Here is a 22326-nt window from a genome sequence, read left to right on the forward strand (position 1 = left end):
AATATATATTCTGGTTGGAATGGCCCTTGTGCATGTGATTGTCTAATTAGATTTTGTGTATGTCTTCCAGGCAATGGTTGCTAGAGGTGATCTTGGTGCAGAGCTTCCAATTGAAGAAGTCCCCATTCTTCAGGTTAGCACTTGCCTCTTATTTAAGATAAACCAAAGAACAAGTTTTGCAATTTCCTCAGATATAGAACATGCGGCAAATTTTCTTGCAGTTAAATCTCTGCTTTGATTTTGAAAATACAGGAGAAGATCATTAACCTATGCCGTAGCATGGGAAAAGCTGTTATTGTTGCGACTAACATGCTTGAGAGTATGATAGTTCATCCAACTCCAACCCGGGCAGAGGTCTCAGACATTGCTATCGCTGTTAGAGAAGGTGCTGATGCAGTAATGCTTTCTGGAGAAACTGCTCACGGAAAGTAAGTGGCAGATTTTTTTCAGCTAATCTACTGATTTAGTGTAAATGCACAAATCTAAACTTTACTTGGTATCAGGTTCCCATTGAAAGCTGCTGGAGTGATGCACACGGTTGCATTGCGAACAGAAGCGACCATTACTAGCAGTGAAATGCCACCTAATCTTGGTCAAGCCTTCAAGGTAAGCCGCGCCTGACTCTCTACTCTTGAAACTCTGCACCATTGAGTATTTATGTAGGGAAGTCTATCTGCTATCTAATCTGTACTAACAAGAACATGTTTTTTAATCTCTGTAGAACCATATGAGTGAGATGTTTGCATACCATGCATCCATGATGTCCAACACGCTTGGCACTTCAACTGTTGTCTTCACCAGAACTGGTTTCATGGCTATATTGCTAAGTCACTATCGTCCTTCCGGCACAATCTATGCCTTCACAAATGAGTAAGTATTCCATCTTTTAGAACATTGACTACTTTGACAAGTGTTTTGTTTTAGAAACTCACAGTAGAGGTTTTGCTCTGCAGGAAAAAAATACAGCAAAGATTAGCTTTGTATCAAGGCGTATGCCCCATATATATGGAGTTCGCAGATGATGCAGAAGAAACTTTTGCTAATGCTTTGACTACACTACTGGTAAAATCCATTTCCCCCAACTAGATATATCGTTTAGTGTTTTATTGGGACTGAAGAGTTGAATTTTGGATGAAACAGAAACAAGGAATGGTGAAGAAGGGAGAGCAAATAGCAATCGTACAGAGTGGAACACAGCCAATCTGGAGATCTCAATCGACACATAACATCCAAGTCCGCAAGGTCTAAAAGCTTCTTTTAAGATCGGTGTCCTTAATATGTAGAACCGGGTTTTTGGGTAATTTTCGTTTCATGCCTCTTGTACTCTAAGAACTTGTTGTTTGCTGTATCTTCTTCAGTTTTTTGTTTTCTGTTTTTTGTTTTTTCTACGATTATGTGTTTTTGCAGACACTCTTAGCTCATTAGTTGTTAGTATGAATTATATTCAACTGATGATCAAAATAAAGCAAGTTATAAACTTGTACTTAATATTATATATGCCAGTCAAGAAGATACCAAATGAAGTAGTACGTGTAACTTGTGACTAAAAAAAATACATGTAATCTCTACTAGTCCTGTTTCTTCAACTCAAAATAACATCGTGGACTTCAAAACAAGATGAGTCTACCTTCCCATAATACCATTTTTCTCAAAGTAACACAAAACCGTTGTTGTGTGATGAAACATTAAGGCCTCTGACTAGTCAACCTTCTTACGATATGAGCATACATAGTGGAATGCTGTCTCATTGTCTTCAAGGAAAAGAAAAACCTAGCAAGATCATACTGTATATACATCTGACCAGACTGTATTTGAGATACAACAGCTGCTAAAACCAATTCTTAACACAAAAAGTGTCAAGTAAAACGCCAACCTCCTCATTGTATTCAATCGATGATACTTTTATAAATAAAGTCCATTAGCTGAAATCGAATCTTGTTTACTAGTTCCTCGTGAGAATTTAGCCATTTTCCTCAATAAAACCGTTTACAAATTACGGGTATGGATTTTAACAACCACACATGTTCACACAATACCAACTAACATGATACTATAACCATCACATTGCAGTACACCGCTCATTAAAATCCGACAATGTCCAATGTCCAACGCTAACCAAAAAAACGATTTAAATTATTTTTTTCGTCATAAGTTTATTTTAAAAAGGTGAAGTTTTATTTCAGTCTTTTAAAAAAACGATGTACTGTATGTAATTTCAGTTTTTTTTTAATAAACTGAAAATGTAAAGTTTAATTTAAAATAATTTAACTAAAAGAAATGTTTTTATTTTACCAAAACTAAAACCTAGAGACCTCTCTATGGAAAAGAGCTACTTTACCTGAGGTACAGGTTTTTTATATTGGTTGTAGCTGTTGTATGTGTTTTGTAACTTGAGAATTAATACTTTACTGTTTACAACACATTATATAGCTGATGACCTGTTTAATTCTAAAGAAATGTGTCTATATAACCGAAAGATTCCCCAAGGAAAAAGAAGCAACCGATTTATACTTGTGGTTTTGAATGTGAGGAGGCAGAGGGAAACAATGAAAAAAACCATTTTCGCAAGGGGTTTAATTCTAAACTTACTAGGGATGAACTCAAGAATGCGTTGAGTAACCATTTCGGGTCATGTAGAGAGATCACAAGGGTTTTTGTTCCCATAGAGTGTGAAACCGGTGTTTCCATAGGGTTTGCGACTTTCTTCCTCCAATTTTTTTATTTGCGACAATGAACTCAAGTTATATGTAAACAAAATAACTGATATTTTCTTGTTACAGATTTGCTTTAATTTCATGAATTTTTAAAAAGGCAAAAAGAAGGCGTTAGCACTCAGTGGAAGTTACTTGGGAGGAATTAAGGAAGCTTGAGGTGATGTTTGCTAAATTTACAGATGAATACCACGGCTATACTAATTTTGGTGGGTGTGATCGTTGTATAAGAGCTATTACCCGTTGTTGGGGTGGCAGTAAAAGTGACTTCTCATCACTGCCTTTTCGCAGTCCATAGCGACCAGCCACATCTAATATTGGTCATTTTACCGGTGTTGATATTTGTTTCTTAACTGTTACGTTAAACATAGTTTTGACCAAACTTATTTTATTTTTATTGTCTAGATTAGATAAATATCATAGAACACTAGAATGAGGTAACTCGCGGACCATACAAGAACCATCAGACCTACCATTCCAACTCCAATATAGCGGCTACAACCATGGGGGTAGGGGTAGGGACTTGTACGTGGTAAACCACGCAAGAGAAGGACACAATCCCAGACCAAATTATCGATAACATACCGTATGTCAAACTTATTTTTACACATTTTTCTAGTGTTATTGGCTTAACTATTATTACTCTATATGTCAACGAGAAAACGAAATATTCTACCAAATGTTGTAACAACTAAATATTAATACGTACGTAAAGATATATAAATATAAAAAACAAATGACTGAAGAAGAAGAATCATCCTCGTTTGAAACTTGGCAAGAACCATCGAGCTCTGGAACAGGGAAAAAAAGAGCAAACAAACCGGTGCGGTAGTTCGACCTCGTTTGAATCGAGGTCCACTACGAAGATTTAGGTTTTGTCATATTGATCTTCAAAATAGGGAGTAGCTTTGAAGAAGTAGATGGAATTGCTCTTGATTCCTTGCATGTCCTTAGCAAGCACTGTGATACCCAAATCCAAAAGCATTGCCTCGTCTCCCAAAGAAAAAACTTCCTCCCACTCGTTGTTCCCTAACATCTTGTAGATTTCAAATTCCCATATCTCGGAAAAACTTGGACGATGGCACGTAACGATTAAGACATCTCCGGCTAGCGTGACTACCAAGTTTTCCTTAAAGTGAGCCGCCTGGTCCTTCCATGGGATTCCGGGAAGTCTCATGCAAAAACCTCCTGGTTGTTTTAAGCACCCACTTACGCTAGTTTTGAAAACTCTAACCGGAGTGTTGTCTCCAGAAAAATCGAAGATCTTGAGTTTATGATAGTAGAGACAGTAGAGCTTGTGATCCTTGAACACCATGCTAAAACACTCTTCGATACCTGACAAGGTTGGGATCTGTTTCCACGAGCTATCTCCTCTCTTGAAAGAAATGGCATAGTCTTCATCAGCCGTTCCAATAACTAAGTAGTCTTTTGTTTTCTCATCGATCCATAATATAGGACAGGTGAGTCCATACTCTGTTTCAAAAGTGGGTAGATTGATTCTCTCGCCGGTTAAAAGATCTAGAATATAAAGATTAAACCAATGGTCGTCCATGTATTTATACTGTGGTTGCATGAGAAGCCAGCTTTTGTAAGTTGCCACACAAAAGCTCTTGGCGAAATCGTTGCCTAGGTTTGGAGTTTTGTACATGTTGTATTTTTCTTCAGGGTTGAAAAGGAGACAGTAATTGTTGTGGTCGGGATCGTTGCCCTTAGGGAATCGAATCATCCAAGGGATTTGGTTATTTGGTTGAGAGTTTCTCGAAACTGATTGCCAAGAGGAACAGGCTGATTTAGCTCGTTGGAAATCTGAGAAACCAAGGCGGTCAAAGACCAATTGTAGGAGATCTGAAGGAAGCTTGGACCAGGAATGGGAATGGGGATTTCTTTTTCTCTGCACCAACGGCAGAAGAAGACCATCATCCGTGAGTGGACCAGATCCATGGGGTTCAAGGGGTAGCGGAGAGGCCATATTATGGAATTTTAGAGCCCTTCTCAATGAAAAGGGAGAAAGAGAGAAACGATCGATTCTTTGAGGGTATTGGCTTTGCACTGTGACGATGGTAAAAAGTTTTAAAAGTCTTCACAGATTTTTTACCAATGAAGTTTTTCTTTTTCGTTTTATTTAATTTGTTGTTGTAAGAGTATCTCCATCAAAGGTCATTAGCAATATCTCAAGAGTTGCTTAGGTTTAAAAATAAATCATATTAATGGAAAAATAGCAAATTTACCTAGTGATCGATCCTTATGTTAGATGTTTAAGATTAGCTCCATCAAAGAATATAATGAAATTATCTTAAAACAGATTTTATTCTTAATTTTGAATAAAAGTGAAATTAAGAACTTCTTAATAAACTTTAATATTTCATAGATCCATTAAAAGGTTGTTAAATTTGAGGTTCTTAAAAAAAATATGATGAACTAAACAGAGAATGATCTGAAGAGGTTGTTACCATGGTGATGAAGATTGGCTGATATCGAGCCCATTGCGAGTGAGTATCATTCCCTAAACTCAAAGGAGATATTCCTGTTCAAAAATTAGTTGGGATCATCTCAACTGGTCAGTCAAAACCTAGATACCATGTTCTTTTCACATGTAAAATAACTATTTGTAAAACCCAAAAAGATCATGTTACATACACGTAAAGTATACTTGTGGATCTCATTAACACTAGTGAAATCATACTCAAAACGTTTAGCAGGTCCATCAGCACTACCAAAAAAAAAAAAGAAGCTAAATCACATTAGAGAGAGACCATTGTGATTTATCTTCTTTTTCAGTAGTTTTTAAAGCTCCGTAAACGTCACTTTAAAAATAGAACAAAAATAACAGCCATCACTTTTTTCACTTTTTTTCTTCCCCATATATATAAAATTTCTTATTACATTTACTGATGAATCAGTTTAAACAAATTTAAACTAATTGACTGATTTTTTTCCAGTTATTTTAAGATTCAATTCTCTATAGAAAATAGTAAAAAAAAAAATTGAAAGTTGATGTCAAGATGAAAAGATATGATAGACATGCAATATTCATGCATAATTTGTTGTTATATCATCGTCTGAATTTAATTTCTATGTAATCTAATATTGAAGTCACAGTTTGTATTAGTCAAGCATGTACCCATCTTCATTCAACAACTTTTCATAGATGACTTCAACATAAACTAAAACTAAAATATATTTTAATATATAGAATTTATGAAAATTTATAAAGAAATAGCTGAATACATATTTCATTTTAAGGGAGAACAAAATGTATATTTAAAATTACAATTTGATTAGCTTGAAGTTCCTGTCATATATTTATATTTATAGTAATTTCAAATTTTTATATTCAAACCAAAAATCAGTTCATTATTCACAATAAATTTATTTTTATGATTTTTTCACATATTTTATAAACTTACATATTCTATCAAATATTTTATAACTCTCATATTTAAAATCATATTCATATTTTAAGGCACTAAAATTTAATTAATTGTAATTAATTATTTGTGTTTATGCTATTTTTTTCACCTCCATAGTATATATAGCATTCTAATGAATGTAATATATTAATATTTAATTATTGCTCAATCTCAGTCTAAGTCTCAGTCTCAGTCTCTGGCGGTGGTGACGGTGACGTTTTAGCTTGGTTCGTGTTCGAAGCTCGTATTGCTTTCTTCCTTTCATTCTTCTTCCTAACAACTCCTGCATGCTTTTTTTGCCCCTTAATCAGAGATCTTCTAGCCTCAGCATCATCCATCTCTTTCTTCTCGGTGATGGTGATGGGGCCGTTGAAAAACTCTCTCCTCTTCTTCTTTTGATTGCTCATGAGACTCTCGTTCTTCTTGTTGTTTCCAGAACTGTCTCCTCAGATGCTCAAACTCTTTCAAGAGATGCTTAGGCTTTCCATAGCCTCTAATGTAGTGAAATTGGGTAGGCTCCACCCAAAACTCATGTTTCTCCTTCTTCAAAGACACCACAATCCTTGAATCTTCATTATCTACCTCCACAACTTCAGTCTTCACTTCTGCAGTTGGATCCTCCCCTTGGATCTTCAAGGCTACCTTCTTAGCTCCAAGAAGGCAGAGCTTCTTCCACTCAGTTAAATCTTGTGTTGCATTTTTCATCTCTTTTTAAAATAGAGTTAACAAATGTTTTGAAAACTGCTTTGAAAGAAACCATTTTGACAAATGAAAGAAGAATGAGTACTCAATCTCCGTATTTATGTGTATACTCAACATGAAGAATAAGGTATGGAGATTGAGACAAAATCTGACTACAAAGAGTTTAATATTTCTATGTAAATATTTTGTACAAAACGAGTGAGAAAAATAGGATGAGGAGAAAAAAAAGGTTAAAGAAGATGAGAAAACAGTAAATTAATTGAGTAAATACCATTTTGAAAGCTTTATTTTCATAAATTGGGACATTTATTTCATGATAAATTATTTTGTGCTTTAAACATTTTCCTTCATTAAAGGGATTTTTTTGTGTGTGTGTACTACATGGCATATAATATATCCCTCCATATCGAAAACAAAACATATGAACATAAGTAGGTTGTTAAAACTTGAATTTGAAATGTAATGAGAGTTATGATTTCTCAAATATAGTGTCAATGTTAACATAGATATATATAGTCAATGTTACATATATATATATATATATATATAATAAATGAAAGTTTTTCTATTGTATAGAAATTTACAATACTTCAATAAAAGTACTAAAGAGACCAATGAACAAAAGAACAACACTTTCATATTACATATATCTATCTTGAAAGGATTACAATTAAAAATATACATACTAACATAGGTTTAGTAATGTTATTGATTAAAGAAATAGAGGTCATTCATGGGAACTAATTATAATAACTTAATTTTGTTGTTGTTGTTGTTGTTGCTGCTAAACAATGTGACTAGGCATCTGGTAGAGAGTTAATTATTGCCTTAGTGTTTTCGTTTAATATGATAAATGTTGATATGATCATAAATTTAGTTGTTTTAGCTAATTCTAATCTTTGTAGCAAACAGTAGTTAGTTGTTTACATTGGCCGTGTGATTTATATTGTACTTGATTGACATCGATATAAGAAAATGGACAAAATTTTACTTTACATATAGTGATAAAAGGTTTAATATTCCTGAAATATTTTCGGGATACTATAACTAATAATTAAAAATATATATATACATGTAGAGGGAATGCTATATATAGTTCTTCATGTTTTTCTATATAATGTTTAGTTTTGCTTAGAGCCGAGAAAAAAATAATATGATTTTTATATTTATATATGAACCTACAAATGACGGTGAAATGTATTAACATATATACAGTATTAATTAATGAATTTGGATAAAATGAGAAAAAAAAAAGAGAATTATGCCTAAAAATATTAGATTCAGCAAACATGGATGAATATTTTGCAAGTGATATAGATATATGAAAGATATATAGTACAAGGAAATAATAATAATAATACAAAAACAAAAATCACACATTTATCTAATACGGATCGGTGTACTAATTACCCTTCCTCATGTAATAAAGAAGCCAACACATTTACTCCAATCTACTTGTTTCTCTTTCTCCATTTGCCTAGAGCGAGCGAGAATATTAGACATATTAAAAATTTATACGTTAGAGAATATTAGATAAAACTTAAGAGGGGGTATTACCGTATTAAACATGGATTTGGTGGAATTCTTATTTTTTTGTTAGTAAAAAAGAAAAAAACAGTTTGTGATTTTGTGAGATTTTAAAAGAATAATAACAGTAATTATGGGAGATTTCTAAAACAAAAAAAAAAAAAAAAATTGGATTTCAAATAGAATTGGGACGAGCTTTGTTAGGAGAAAATGGCTCAGCTAACATACTCAGTTACTCACTACTCATGCTCGGATGCTCCCACCACCACCTGCCTCCTTTGAGAATCTCACATCGTTTTCATCGCGAGGATGAAAACTTTTTTGTAAGTGCAGCATCTAGTTCTACTAATTCAAGCCACTTCAATTAACATTAAAAATGTTAATTTGTTTGAAAAAAGAGTTGCACATATCATGATGATACACAGAAACAGAAAAGACTAGAAGAGATTTTTCGAGAAACGCAATGATGTTAAAACAGCACCAAAGCCGCCAAAAACAAATGAGACGAACTTTGCAGTAATGGAGATGATAGGTGAGGGGAGTTGTTTTAAAAATTCAGATGGAGCTGAGTTACTTAATATTGCGGAGTATTTTCAGCTTAATGTTGCTGAATTGAGCTTTAAAGGACTTTGGGGAATTATTTAAGGCAAAAATATCTTGCGTTTGAGTGATAATTATATAAATAAATAAACATAATAATGTGGAGATGGAAAGCTTGGTGGTGGCCAAGGCCATTCCTATGTGTATTAATATAATGGAGGGGTTTTTTTAAGTGTAGAAGATGACATACCTGCTGTATTCAATTAGGGGTTTCTTGCTTTTTTCCATTAAGAAGAACATGTCTCTGCTTCTCAGCCGCCTTGGGAAACGTCCTCCGTCTCTTCTTCTTCCTCTTATTCTTTCTAATGGCTTCTCAACTTCCTCAAAGCAGCAAACTCCTCCTTGTTCCATCATCGGCGCTGTTCCTTGTGGAGCGGATATCGGAAAACTCGTCATTTTGAATGCTACCGGGGAGCTCAACTATTTGGATAAGAAGGTGCCACTGGAGTTGATGAGGGAAATGGGAACCATCGGCTCATCTCATGGATGGGTAGCAACTTTGAAGGACGACGGAATAGTGCGTCTCCAAGACGATTTAAACCCGGCTGCATCGTATACACATCCCAAACGCATTCCTCTCCCTCCTCTTGTGACTCTGCCTCATTGCCAAACACAACTTTGTTGTGGCTGCCATGTCATCCTCTTGTTGTTGTTGCACACCAGCTCAAGCTAACTCCGAGTAGTTCAACATCAAAATCGAAACCCCCTGTTTCTACTCCTCCCCTATTATGTATTCCAAGATAGATGGCATGTTTCGCATTCCGGGGTCTGGAGGCCACCTCATCGGATCATGGGATCCCCACAACAACAACAAGAATAAACCCAAGATTCAGAGGCTGCGGTTTAAAAACCTTCCGGAGCTCACCAAGACCAAAAGGGAGCTTCTGCATTCGTGTTGCGCAAGCGAACACTTGGTGGAGTCAAGAACCACAGGTGAGACTTTCTTGGTTAAGTGGTATAGGAAGGCCACCTCCGGTGGAGTTTTGAAAATGAATACAAAAGCTTTAATGGTCTTCAAGCTAGACGAACAAGGGAGCGCCGTTTACACATCGGAGATCTCGTCATTTTCCTCTCAAAGTCGGAACCTTTCTGTGTCAATGGTAGCTCCTTTCGTGGCCTGTGCTCTAACCAAGTCCACACCTTGGATATCGACGAAAGCGCACTTGTAGATCTGGAGGATTCCTCCATCATTAGTTGCGTTTCTGCATTCGGGTCCCCTTACTATATTCCACCTCAAAATATTGACTCCTAGGTTGGAAATGAGTACTAGTCTCAGACTGTCTTTCTCTTAAGCCTTTAAAATATCAAATCTATTTTTTTTTATGTACTGTATTCTCTATTAGATTGAGATGCATATGCTCTTGGATATACCACCTTTTGTCACATTTGATAATATTTGTTATGACTCGGCCTCTTCTTTTTTTTTTTTTGACGACAACATACAAGATTGACTCAAACAAGCCAATGCGCAGGAATATTATTTACATAGGTAACTAATTGCGGTACTGAACGAACTCGTCGTGCTAAATTATCTGCTTTACCATTCTGAGAGCGAGGAACATGTATCAATGAGAAAGAAGCAAACTCCTCCTTATCCGCCTATATGTCCTCCAAATAAGGCGTAAAAGCTGGCCACTCAGCAGGCGAAGACACCATCTTCACCAAATCAGAGCAGTCGGTAAGAAAAAGACATATTGGTTATCCACCCCAATCATACAACGCATTGCCCAAATAAGAGCTTCAAGCTCAGCATGAAGAGGTGATAAACTGCAGCGATGATTCGATGCTCCCATAGAAGGGCCGTCTCCTGAAGGCGGAATGCAGAACCATCCTCGGCCAGCATAGTGATCCGTCGCTTTCCAAGAACCATCAACATAACAGAGATAACACTGCCCAGCAAGAGGGGCCCCAATTCGACCCGTAGAGACTATCGAATAGCCAGGAACCATATCGGGTGGCCTATCCTCAACTTGAGCTATGATCCAGGCCTTGGCCTCATCCTCCGCTATACGTAGGATCGCAAGGGGATTCGAATCCAAATTACTAAATAGTTTATCATTACGGGCCTTCCAAATATACCATAGTTACCATGGGAACAACTCCTGTGAAGGGACAGCGGAAAACCACCTAAAAAGGAAATCCATATTCGTGAAAACCGACGCCGTCGGGAAAAGTCCCAAGGCCGTCGGGAACTGGGACAAAGCCCAAACTTGCCTAGCTGGTGGACACTCAAAAAGAGTATGATTAATCGTCTCTTCCGGGAAGCCACAGAGACCACACGTAGCATCACAACTCAGCCCCCGTTTTTGTAGACTAGTTGTAACCGCAACACAACCTGAAAGGACCTGCCACATAAAATGGCGTAGCTTCGGGGGACACCGAATCTGCCACACATGTTTCTGCAAAGGGACCAAATCCGGGCCAAATGGCATTGCCACCGACTTAGTAAAATTGGACCGAAGTATGTGATACCCAGACTTTACCGAATAATTACCAGACTTGGTAAAATGCCACCCTAACAAATCCGGTTTATCCGGCTGTCGTAACAGTAATGCAGAAATAATAGCCACATCCTCCGGTACAAACGTAGCCGTAAGCTGGGCCAAATCCCAGGAGTTAGAAGTCCTGTCAATAAGATTATGAACTCGAAGCAAAGGGTCAAAAGGCAACCCTATGCCTATTGCTGGTCTCGGGGGTTGAGCAGGGATCCAAGGGTCATTCCATACAGAAATGGAAACCCCAGATCCTACCCGTTTAATAAGTCCTTCATTAACCAGAGAGCGAGCAGAAACTATACTCCGCCACCCATAAGATGGGGAGTACGATTTAATTGGATCCAGAGGATCCGAATGCCTATAATATCGGCCCTTAAACACACACGCAAATAAAGAATCTGGGACGATTATCAAACGCCAGAGCTGTTTCACTAGCAAGGCTGTATTATAATCATCCAGACACCGAAAATCCAAACCTCCTGCATCTTTCCCCCGATATAATTTATCCCATGCCATCCAATGTAACCCACTGGATAGTCCATATGAGTTCCACCAAAAATTAGAAATTGCACTAGTCAACTTCCTCGTAACCGTCTTTGGTATACGAAAACATAACATCACAAAGGTTGGGACAGCCATAGCAACCGACTTTATCATTACCTCTTTACCACCTTTCGATAAAAATTTAGCTGGCCACCCACAAACCCGTGACTGCAATCGATCCCGAACAAATGAGAAAATTTTCGATCCCGTGACTCGGCCTCTTCATGATCAAATAAGTATGATGAAGTAGAACTCTGCTCTTTTGAAAAACAATATTATTTTCCTACCTTTGATGCAGTGGAGAACAACGTTGACTTTTTCATACAGTTTCCTTTGTCAAAGATGCACATGAATAAGTAATAGGGAACACAAATTGAAGCACCAGTTGCTTTGCCAAGAATCCTTCGTGTCCTGATAAGTAGACTTAACTTATATCTCCGAAACACAACCAATGTCCTTTGTTTGCAATAGGGAACACACAAACTAAAGCACTCATTCTTGTATTAATCTGTATATGATTCTTAGTAAATACAATGAGATTCCATCTGCACTAATTCTAACAAAGAACATCCCTGTTCCACTTTAACTCTACTTATTCCATTTTCTCATTTTTAGCTTTATTTCTTTGTAAGTGGGACTTCAACGTTGTCTTTATCTCTAGCTCCGAGTCTTTTCTTTAAACGGGGAGAGAAAGTTCACCTAAGAAGAATCATCCTGAAACAAAGCCTTTGGTACTGAACTACGAGGCAGAGTCTCACACTCGTTGTCATCTTTGTTACCAGTTCGTGTTCGTTTGGTCTCTGTTGTTGTCATTGGTGTCTCACATACCCTATCATATTCCACTGATCTTTGCTCTTTCTTCCTTTTGGCCATTCTCTGTTGCTGGCCCGCTTTGCCTTTAGAGTTCTTCGTTTGTTTTGGTGCCCAGACTCTACAAAGATCAGGCATCCAACTTGTGAAACTCGAGAATCTTCTTGCCCTCTCCCTCATTTCTTGTGCTTCAACCTCTTTCTTAGCTTCTACGCACTCCTCACTGTTTCCCTGCTTACTCGTACCAGGGACATCTTTATTTCTTTGAATATGATGATGACTCTTGAGATTGCTATGGTAATTTTCTCTCCCTGATTGACTACTCTCTTCATTGTTCATAAAACTATCTTCAAGATCCTCATCACTGAACATGAGCAGATCCATCTCTGTATATATTATATTGACAGCTTCTCCAAGAATATGATGGTACCTGAGAAGGGGCATAACTCGATGATGCATTAGCATGAATACACATAAGACCAAATGTTACAATATATAGATTCTGAGAATGGCATTACATACCTGGCTTTTATAGTTTTGTCAACATACTTATCAAGGCTCCATTCACCAAAGAATCCGCCATCTAACTTGCACTGAATGCACTCAAGGAACATGCAAATCTGTTTTGCAAACTTCTGTGTCACAGATTCCTCACTTCCCAAACCTATCTGACATCTTAGAATCTCCATTCGGAAAAGAATCTGCAGCTCGTATCTTAATATAGCTAATTAAAGAAAACAGAACAAGGATGCCGAACAATTAATTCAGCTTAGATAAATGAACGAAACAGAAAGCATCAAACAGAAAATAAAAGGATACTCTCTAACGATGCTACTAGGTGCAGCTTCATCAGACTTCTGCTCACTTGCCGTGGATAATGAATCTTTCTTTTTGAACTTGGCAACTATATCTTTCGGTTCTCTCAGTAATATCTTGGTTAGCTCCTCAGCGACCAACAAGAGGGTTCCACTCTCACAGCTATAGTCCTTCTCAACTCTTTGAGAACAGTAGAAGACACAGGACTTGACAAGCCCCTCGGCCAGAGCTGACAAGTCTATCTCCTCAGACTCAATCCCTTGTTTGATTTTACTAGGAAGACTAGCGAAGAAATTCTCTGATGACTCTGATGCTGCATGAACAGATGCATCATTTTCCTGCTTTCCAGATATACGATTTCCACTCAAAGCAATGTCCTCTTCAGCTACAGGTAAAGAAGAGCTAGCCTTTTCTGTCTCTTCAGAGGAGTTGTTCTTTTCCTCAATTGGATTTGCGTCCACATCCTCCAATGCATTGCAATTATTAGTCACGGATAAGCTGGATAAGCTGCAACCTCTGGGTTTACTGATCTGTTTCATCCAACATTTCAAAAACTTAAATTTCTTTGACTTGCTAAACTTGGAGAAATATACATCTTCTAGATCTATTTGACCATAATCTTTTACTGATCTGCAGAACTCCTCCCAGGTAATGTCATTAAGAGTACCGTTTCTTAGTTTTCTTTTATTTTCGCTACAACTGACTTTCTTCCTGCTATCTTCATGATCCACAGTTAGTGGAGACACTCCGTTGTCAAAAACACAGATTAAAGCCGAGGAAAAAGTGAAGGGTTTGAGGATTCCAGTCCGCAAACTACCATTGCTATTCGAAAGAGATATCAATGCTGAGTAATCTTCCCTATAAAGATAACTTAACAAGATCTGCCATATGGGGGATGATCTTTTCGCTACTTTCTCACCCGTCACCTCAACTAATATCTGAAAAACCCGGTCTGCCCAAAACCCACTCTCCTGCTCCTGATCTTGATCAGATTCTTGAGATACTTCATGAACAACAAAAGTCTCACAAGTATACCTCTCAAGTTCGATAAGATCATCATCACACATCCTCAAGGGTTTAATACTGAGTTTGGTAATCCCATCACAAAATTGTTCAGCTAGAGAGTCCTGATTGACTGGCTCAGCCCCACTAGCTAAGCTGATAAACTCACCACAACTCTTCCCATTACCAATCTCAGAAGAAGAAAACTCTAGCTCACCGCACTTGCATTCCATAGGTTTGCCGTTAATATCTGCAATCTCAAGACTGGCCTGAACTGTAAATCTCTGGCTAGTAGATAGCTTCGTAAAAACACCAATTGTTGGATAGATTAAACCAAAGGGTACAACTGAAGAACCAAAAACAATTGAATCCGTAGAACAATGTCCCCAACCCAATTCTCTAATCCCACTATCGAAAAACCCAGACTTCAATCCCAATTCACATCCTTCACGAGATTTAACATCAATCCAGCTTAATTGAATATCCCTATCATCAAACAACTCATTCACACAGTCAAAAATCTCACCTAACTTTGACTTGAACAAATCCAAGTCGCTAAGACACTCATCACCAGCCTTAACATCGAGAAACTCAGAAACCCAATCTAAATCCCTAGAAACTGGGGATAACATCACCACCAAATTCGACCTAACTACATCGAACCCACCACCATCCGTAAATCCAGGAATCATACCTCGAACCACCGGCTCCCAAGCGTAATCATAAACGATCTGTCGCAAATTCGCCGCGACATTAACCCCACGAGGCGATGCCGCCACCGCCGTAGAACTAGATCGAAGCTCGCATCTTCTAACCGCGTCGATGGCTTGTCTGAGAGAGACAAGTGTAGGACTAGGGAGGTCAAATGAAAGCGAAGAAGATGAAATTGGGAGTGCAGCAGAGAGCTTCGAGGAGGACAAAAGAGAAGACAGAGAAGAGAAAAAGAATTTGAAAGAGAAGAGAGAAGCAGAGAGAGGAGGAAACGAGAGAAGCTTCTCGGCGGCGGAGATCACGACGGCTAGGTACTGCTCCGTGTCTGGTTTGACCAGTAACGGATTAAGATCTATCAAAAGCACGAAACGCTGCGTTTTGGCGTAGAACAAATCTCCAGCCATTGAAATGTTAACAAACAGAGTAGGAAAAAAAAAATCGATTTTGGGGTTGAAGAAGAGATAGAGGAGGGAGTGTGAGCCAACGAGGGTTATGTATTTGGCGGGAAACAAAATCTAGCTACGATATTTATTGGGCTTTAGTCTTTTAGATTAAAAGCCCATTTACAATTGAAACTGAAAGGGCCCAAAATGATGACGTGGCGAAATTGAAGATAGAAGAAGCAGATGACGAAACACTTCATCTGCTTCAGATTCTCTTCTTCTCGATCGACTTTGCCTAGAATTTTCCCGGGAAAATCAGAAATTTTCTCGGAGAAAATTGGTTTCGTTATCATGAACTGTGTCTCTACTTCATTCAAATTGATTCCTTTTCCAATTACACAATCATCAATCGCTCCGAAATTTCTTCACATTCCGAGCTCGAAAGCTTCAATTTTTTCTCCCAGATGTCGTAGTTTCGCTTCTTCTTCTTTCACAATCCGGAGGAAACATCTGACTCTAGTTTATTCGAAATCTTCAGACGCGGAGGAGGTGTCGGAAACGGAGGACGAATGGCTGAAGAAGCTACCGGAGAAGAACAAGCCACTGTATTCGCATAGCTTACCTTGCATAGAGGCGTGGCTGAGAAAATTAGGGTTTTACCAAAGCAAAGACGACAGAGCTGTTTGGTTGATTCAGAAACCTGATTGGCACGCTCAGTTATCTCTTGACGTCACAGATCTCTGCATAAGGTATTATAAATAAATAAATAAGTACTGAAATTTGCAATTTTGGTCCTAAGTTGGATTCTTGTATTCGATTTTATGTTGAAAGTTCGATTCTTTTATAGTCTGGAAAGGCCTAGAGTTCTCTCAGTTTAGTGAATGTGTTAGTTTTGAAACCAAAGCTAGTTGTGATATTGATTCTGGACACTGTTGTGAAGAAGAGGTTTTGTTTTTTTAACCTGGATAAGTGTATATGTATTGCCAGATAGTGTGATGAATTAACCTCTTGAATCGATTGTTATGCGGTGTTTGCATTCGCTGTTGGTGCTATCTAAAACTCGATGTTGTGGGAAGTAGTTGAGTAATTAGAAGCTAATTTTATGTCTCTGCATCTCTCTATCCAACAGACCAAACAAGTCGATGTATTGACATGTTCTCTTTATCACTTTCCCTTTGGCGTTTCTGTGTGTAATCTGCCTATTTTGGACTAACTATAGATTGCTTGTAATGTAGGTACTTGAAAAGCGGGCCGGGAAATCTAGAGAGGGACATGGAAAGAAGGTTTAGCTATGCGTTGAGTAGAGAAGATACAGAGAATGCCATACTTGGAGGACCTTAAAAGAATAAAGAGTTTGTTGAGTATCTTTGTTATAATTAAACTTTGCTTATGCTGCTATTTCTGTAGTTTTCCATTATATTCATATGGTGCATTTGCTTGTTTGTATCATAGATTCTTTAGAAGGAGGTACTATTCCATAAACTTTAAGAACCAATACGTAGATAATCTTTACTTATTGAAATATTTTGTAAAAAAAATTATCTGTCCCTACGAAATACACAGATTTTTAGTTGCAACTTGCTGCAACTGGACAGTTTCAATCAGTACTTATATTATCTGAAAACAAACGAAATAGAAACTGGAGTGTACATGGAATTGAAACAGAAATGATTGTAAGAAAATGAATTTAGCCTAATAAATTTGCAGTTTGTTATTGTACCAGTCCACCATAAGACCTTAACCTGGTTAGGCTACGGCTATCTTAAGTGGTGTTGTTTAGAGTCGAAACCAAACTCAAGTTTAACAAGTGGGGTGGGGGTCGAATGAGAATTATTAGTTTCACATCTTCGGTTTCAAAACTTAAACAAGAAAACACTACATTTACACAAGTCAACTCCAGTTAATGTAATAAAAAAAATAATACATGCATAAAACTTAAGACATGAGTTACATGTTGAAATACAATTTAAATCTGATGTTACTCTTCTATTTATCAAATAAAATCTTGTTTCATAGTCCTATAAATTCTAGGTTTCTTGCAATGTCAAAAACCATCCCAAGCATCCAAATCAAAAACAAAACCAAAAAGAAAGAAAAGGAAAGGTAGAAAAAAGGATTAACAAGAAAGATGGCAAGCAAAACTGTTCTCTCAATCTTTTTTATTGTTTCCCTTTGTGCTGCCACTTTTGTCACTCAAGGAGTAGCTCAAATGCTTCCAGGACTTTTCGCACCCGGCTCACCTATTGATCTTGTAAAATGTTGGTCGTCTCTCTTCAGTGTTGAAGGATGTGTGCTCGAAATCGCCAAATCAATTTTCTCTGGAAAATTCGAAAATGTTGAAGCCGCATGCTGCAAGGCGTTCTCAACCTTAGATGCTAATTGTTGGCCTCATATGTTTCCATTGAACCCGTTTTTCCCTCCTCTCCTCAAGGATAACTGCGCTCGCATTGTTCCCAACTCCCCTCCACACAACTAAGAGCAAGAATGATTGATTGGTCTACACTTTTAAATTAGTTGGTAGCTCCAAATTAAAGTCTAATAAGTTTCAATGTTATTTTTTATTAGCAAACTCAAAATGTGAACGCTTATCTTAGGTAAGCTCTCTATAGGTTTCTCGATAAAGTAATTTTTTTTTTAGCAAAATCCATTCAAAAGTTTCCTATTTATCACTCTTGTTGTCAATGTATCTTTGGTCACACAACTCACAAAATTCAATAACCTAATGAAACCAACTCCCATGGATCCCAAACATTGGTTATTTCCGGTTTAATATGTTAAATAGTCAGCGAGCGTTTTAACGTTATCCAGAACGAAGCAGAGTAATGAAGTAGAAAGCTTTTGCTAGAGAGTCATGGCGATGCTTTTTCTACCTCCTTCTACACAATGTAGAAGCTTCTCTCCTACTGTATTCAACCACATCTCCGGAGAAATTTCACCGTCGTCTCGTCTCTCATTAAAACCCTCCGGCGTCGAAAACTGGGTTTCACGTTTCCGGTCGAAATCTCTGAGTTTGATGTTCTCTGGAGCTCTCGCTCTCGGTTTATCTCTATCAGGTACGTTTCTTTGTCCCCTTCTCACCAAGATCATTTCTTGTAGACTCCAAATTGAACAACAAGTTCTTTGATTTCAATAACAATATCGATATGTTACTGAAACAATCTTAAAAAGTCAAAAGTTAGGAGCTTTTTGTACTCATCAATCTCAAGCTTGTGACTTTATGAAGTATGAACAATGCAGATGAAATTTTCAGATTCCAAATTAACTTTGAATCTCTTTTTGCAGGTGTTGGATATGCAGAGGCAAAAGTTGGGGTTAACAAACCAGAATTGCTTCCTAAAGAGTTCACTTCTGTTATAGATGTTGCTGATTTCCTCTCTAATGGTCAGGTATGCCTCTATCAGCATCCATGTTTTGGGATTTGATTTAAGCATTTTGTTCTTGTTTATGTCATGTGGATCTAATGGCTTATTCTGTGGTTATTGTTAATGCTGTTGCTCTTTGAGACTTACAGGAGAAAAGGATTGCTAAAGAAATAGCTGATCTTGAGAAAGATACAGGATTTAAGTTGAGAGTATTGGCTCAGAACTATCCTGTTACACCTGGTATGATGATATATGTTTCGAAAGCAACATATGTACTTTCTTGATCTCTATATAGTTTTTTTACTTGATGACATTGTTGTGTGTATTTGAAACAGGACTAGCAATCAAAGACTTCTGGCAGGTGGATGATAGCACAATTGTGTTTGTTGCTGACCCGACTTTTGGTAACTAACATCTCAAACCTCATTGTTATGTTCTTGGAAGTGTCTGAATGGGAAACTGATCTTGACAACCGGATTTGGGACAGGTAACATATTGAATTTCAATGTTGGTGCGACGGTTGATTTAGACATACCACGTAGCTTCTGGAGTCGATTGGCTGGGAAATACGGCAACATGTTTTACTGGAAAGAGAAGGCAAGAAGGCTATCTCGAATTCAAATCGATGATTGTGTACTTTGTTTTTTTTTTGTTTTTTTTCTTATGTATAAACTGTTTACGTTTATGTCTTGAAACCAGGGAGAAGATGCATCCATTGAAGCTGCAGTGATGGCGATATCAAGTTGCTTACGAGAACCAGTTGGTCCAACTAACTGTGCAGAGATCAAATGAAGTATATGACCCCTGTAAAGTGTATCTGTTATTAACATTGTATAGAATTGGCATCAAAGAGATACAGATCTTGTAAGAATGAATCCACATCTTGTAACCGCTCTATATTTCTCAGCTTCACCTCCTTAAACGACCACTGTTTCCTTATGATCTTCTGAGACTGAACATGATGGCGGAAGTGGTATGAGCTAAGAATCTGCATTGTTTTCTGTTTCTCTAGCTGTTGTTCCAAGTGAGATGAACACAAACGTTTTTAGAAGCCACAGAAGAACGTCCAAACTATGCTTGTTTTATCCGCCTTTAGGTTCATCATTCATGTAAGGGAAAGGAAAGATAACACATAACTTCAAATTTATTTAAACAAAACTATAAACTCTGTGTTTCTTTCTTGTCATATGATTACAAAAAATTCCCAAATCAGACTGGTATGATCATATCACGTACGTATCAAAGCTAAACTCTCTACAAATCTCTCTCTCTCTTTTCTCAGTAGGAACAGAACGCAAAACAAAGTTCTCTATTGATTCTTCTTAGTAGTAGTGGGAGTGAATGATGGAGAGCTCTGAGTGAACGATTTAGAGTTCTGAATCTGATCATCTCTAGACGCTTTGATTATAAACAGAAGAGTTTCCACAAGCATCGCCAAGACTAGTCCAAGAATCCCACCAGCAGCACTCTGAAAGGAAGAAAACAGAAGGAAATCCAAAACACCGCTGATTTTTAAAAAGATTCGCTTTAACCGCAAGGAGTTTCCTGAAAATTGGACAAGATGAGAGCAGAGAAGCACAAAACAATACCAGAGCAGGGTTGCGGTTAAATAAAGCTCTGAAAGAAGCGTATCCAACCAAATATCCAGTGAACATGGTAAGACCCACATGTAAACCTATTAAGAAGTAAAACCAAAATCTTCAGTGACCTTTATGTATAACAAGAAAAAGGTAATCCGGGAATCGAAAATGCTTACCGAAACCGAGCTGGTCTTTGTAAGAGGAGAAAGGCTCTTCAACTTGTTTCTTAGGTGTAATATCTTTAACAAGCTCAGCATATTCCTTCCTCTCTGCTATTTCTTTTAGCTTCAGTAACCTCAGTTTCAGTTCTTCACTCTACCAATAGAAAAAAACCAGACCAAATTAAACATAAGCACGCAAGGATTTGGCGAGACGAAGCATCCTTTTCTCGATTCTCTGCTCGACCATTCCAATTAACCAAACAGGATTTTGCACATTTGCATCTGAATATGAATCAAACAAAACTACATGAACACAAATTTGTGCTGCTCACTTATCTTCCATAAATTCCTCTAAACTACCAAAAGACTATCTCTTTTGTTGCTGAATTGTTAAAGCACGATCAGTATCATCTACATAATATCCTTCAGAGCAGAAACAGAATCTAACTAGGTCAAATTTCTCCGCATTCTAGATTGAAATACGAATTCGAAAATCCCAGAAAGATGGTGAAACTGAAAGAGGATTTTGATGTAAAAAAATTGGAGGTTTGTGTGTAACCTTCTCTCTGGGTTTGGGACTGTTGAAGACGAATTCGGAGCCGGAGAAAAGCCCCAACAAATCCGGTCTGGTCGACGGATCGGATCCGGTCCATATAGCTCGGAGCAATTTGTACGGAACGGTGTTCTTCGACCTAAGATCGGAAGCGATTCCTCTGAGTTCTTCAGAGAGACGAAGATCACCGGAGGCGATGGCGAGAAACGACCGCATCGGTTCAGTCGCGGAGATAACCAATCCAGAGCCATTCTTCAGGTCGGGTTGATCCATCTTTGATCGGGTCCAACAACACTTTGTAGTTTGAACAACGCAATGTTTTTTTATTTAAACGACGTCCCAAAAACTATATTAGCACTATGTCCCTCATCTTTTCAAGAATATCGAAACATGTCCTATATTTTATTACATAACACTCCCCCAAGTTTTAAACCTGCTTCACGATCGCTTAATATAATATACGTTTTTTAAGGTGGGTAATTTGAAATAACAAATTTCAAAAACTATACAGTAAAATACATATATATTTTGTTGGAAATACAGTAAAAATATTAAAAATAAAGGACTGTTAGTCCGACGGTGGTTATAATTGCTACGTGGCATTACCCTAGCACGTGGTGAATTACTCGAATCACGGATAACTGTGGGGGTATTAATGTAAATATACAATGGTGGTTTCAGTGTATACACAGTAGTTCCATTGGGCTAGGCTGTATATCTGATATATCTATCTTTTTTATAGTTTCGTCTTCTCCAATAATGGATCAACATTTCTGTTATTTCCCCTAGAAAATTCCGCAAACCCTAGAAAGAGACCATTGAAACAGATCAGATTGGGCAAGAGGAAGGAGGGGAAAGAGATATCAGAGAAGAAGAATCATCTCCTCTCTCTCTGATCAGCATTTCCCTAATGAAATAAACCTAAACGATCTCTGTTTTTTTTTTTTTTTTTTTTTTTTT

At 37.5% G+C, this 22326-nt stretch overlaps 6 protein-coding genes and 2 pseudogenes across 7 annotated transcripts in view; 5 read left to right on the forward strand and 3 right to left on the reverse strand.

Moving 5' to 3' along the window:
* LOC104761302 (plastidial pyruvate kinase 2-like) overlaps positions 1–1488 on the forward strand; it is a 4794-nt gene extending 3306 nt beyond the window's left edge. Inside the window, exons 8-12 of one of the 2 annotated variants that reach the window (XM_010484372.2) lie at positions 253–428; positions 504–606; positions 722–870; positions 954–1062; positions 1141–1488. In XM_010484372.2, the coding sequence (XP_010482674.1) occupies positions 253–428; positions 504–606; positions 722–870; positions 954–1062; positions 1141–1248 (645 nt within the window). In that variant the 3' untranslated portion in view covers positions 1249–1488. The remainder of the gene's footprint in view (positions 1–252; positions 429–503; positions 607–721; positions 871–953; positions 1063–1140) is intronic. The other variant, XM_010484371.2, reaches the window with a different exon arrangement.
* Positions 3466–4680, reverse strand: LOC104763416 (annotated as a pseudogene).
* On the forward strand, positions 9189–10202 carry LOC109130489 (annotated as a pseudogene).
* LOC104761304 lies at positions 12474–15873 on the reverse strand. Its single transcript, XM_010484373.2, has 3 exons — positions 13618–15873; positions 13321–13512; positions 12474–13228 (listed from the first exon to the last, which is right to left on the reverse strand). The coding sequence occupies exons 1-3, from the start codon at positions 15729–15731 to the stop codon at positions 12688–12690; spliced, it is 2847 nt and encodes a 948-aa protein (XP_010482675.1). The 5' UTR covers positions 15732–15873; the 3' UTR covers positions 12474–12687.
* Positions 15959–17232, forward strand: LOC104761305. The gene is made up of 2 exons (XM_010484374.1): positions 15959–16459; positions 16946–17232. Exons 1-2 carry the CDS (start codon positions 16062–16064, stop codon positions 17049–17051), a joined length of 504 nt encoding a protein of 167 aa, XP_010482676.1. The 5' UTR covers positions 15959–16061; the 3' UTR covers positions 17052–17232.
* On the forward strand, positions 17839–18186 carry LOC104761306. The gene has a single exon (XM_010484375.1). It carries the CDS (start codon positions 17839–17841, stop codon positions 18184–18186), a length of 348 nt encoding a protein of 115 aa, XP_010482677.1.
* Positions 18498–20012, forward strand: LOC104761307 (thylakoid lumenal 15.0 kDa protein 2, chloroplastic). The gene is made up of 6 exons (XM_010484377.2): positions 18498–18763; positions 18993–19096; positions 19222–19312; positions 19408–19476; positions 19560–19669; positions 19772–20012. Exons 1-6 carry the CDS (start codon positions 18562–18564, stop codon positions 19862–19864), a joined length of 669 nt encoding a protein of 222 aa, XP_010482679.1. The 5' UTR covers positions 18498–18561; the 3' UTR covers positions 19865–20012.
* Positions 20193–21702, reverse strand: LOC104761308. The gene is made up of 4 exons (XM_010484378.2): positions 21373–21702; positions 20829–20967; positions 20662–20747; positions 20193–20540 (listed from the first exon to the last, which is right to left on the reverse strand). The coding sequence occupies exons 1-4, from the start codon at positions 21637–21639 to the stop codon at positions 20382–20384; spliced, it is 651 nt and encodes a 216-aa protein (XP_010482680.1). The 5' UTR covers positions 21640–21702; the 3' UTR covers positions 20193–20381.

This window comes from Camelina sativa, chromosome 18 (assembly GCF_000633955.1).
Source record: "Camelina sativa cultivar DH55 chromosome 18, Cs, whole genome shotgun sequence".
NCBI classification, from domain to species: Eukaryota; Viridiplantae; Streptophyta; class Magnoliopsida; order Brassicales; family Brassicaceae; genus Camelina; species Camelina sativa.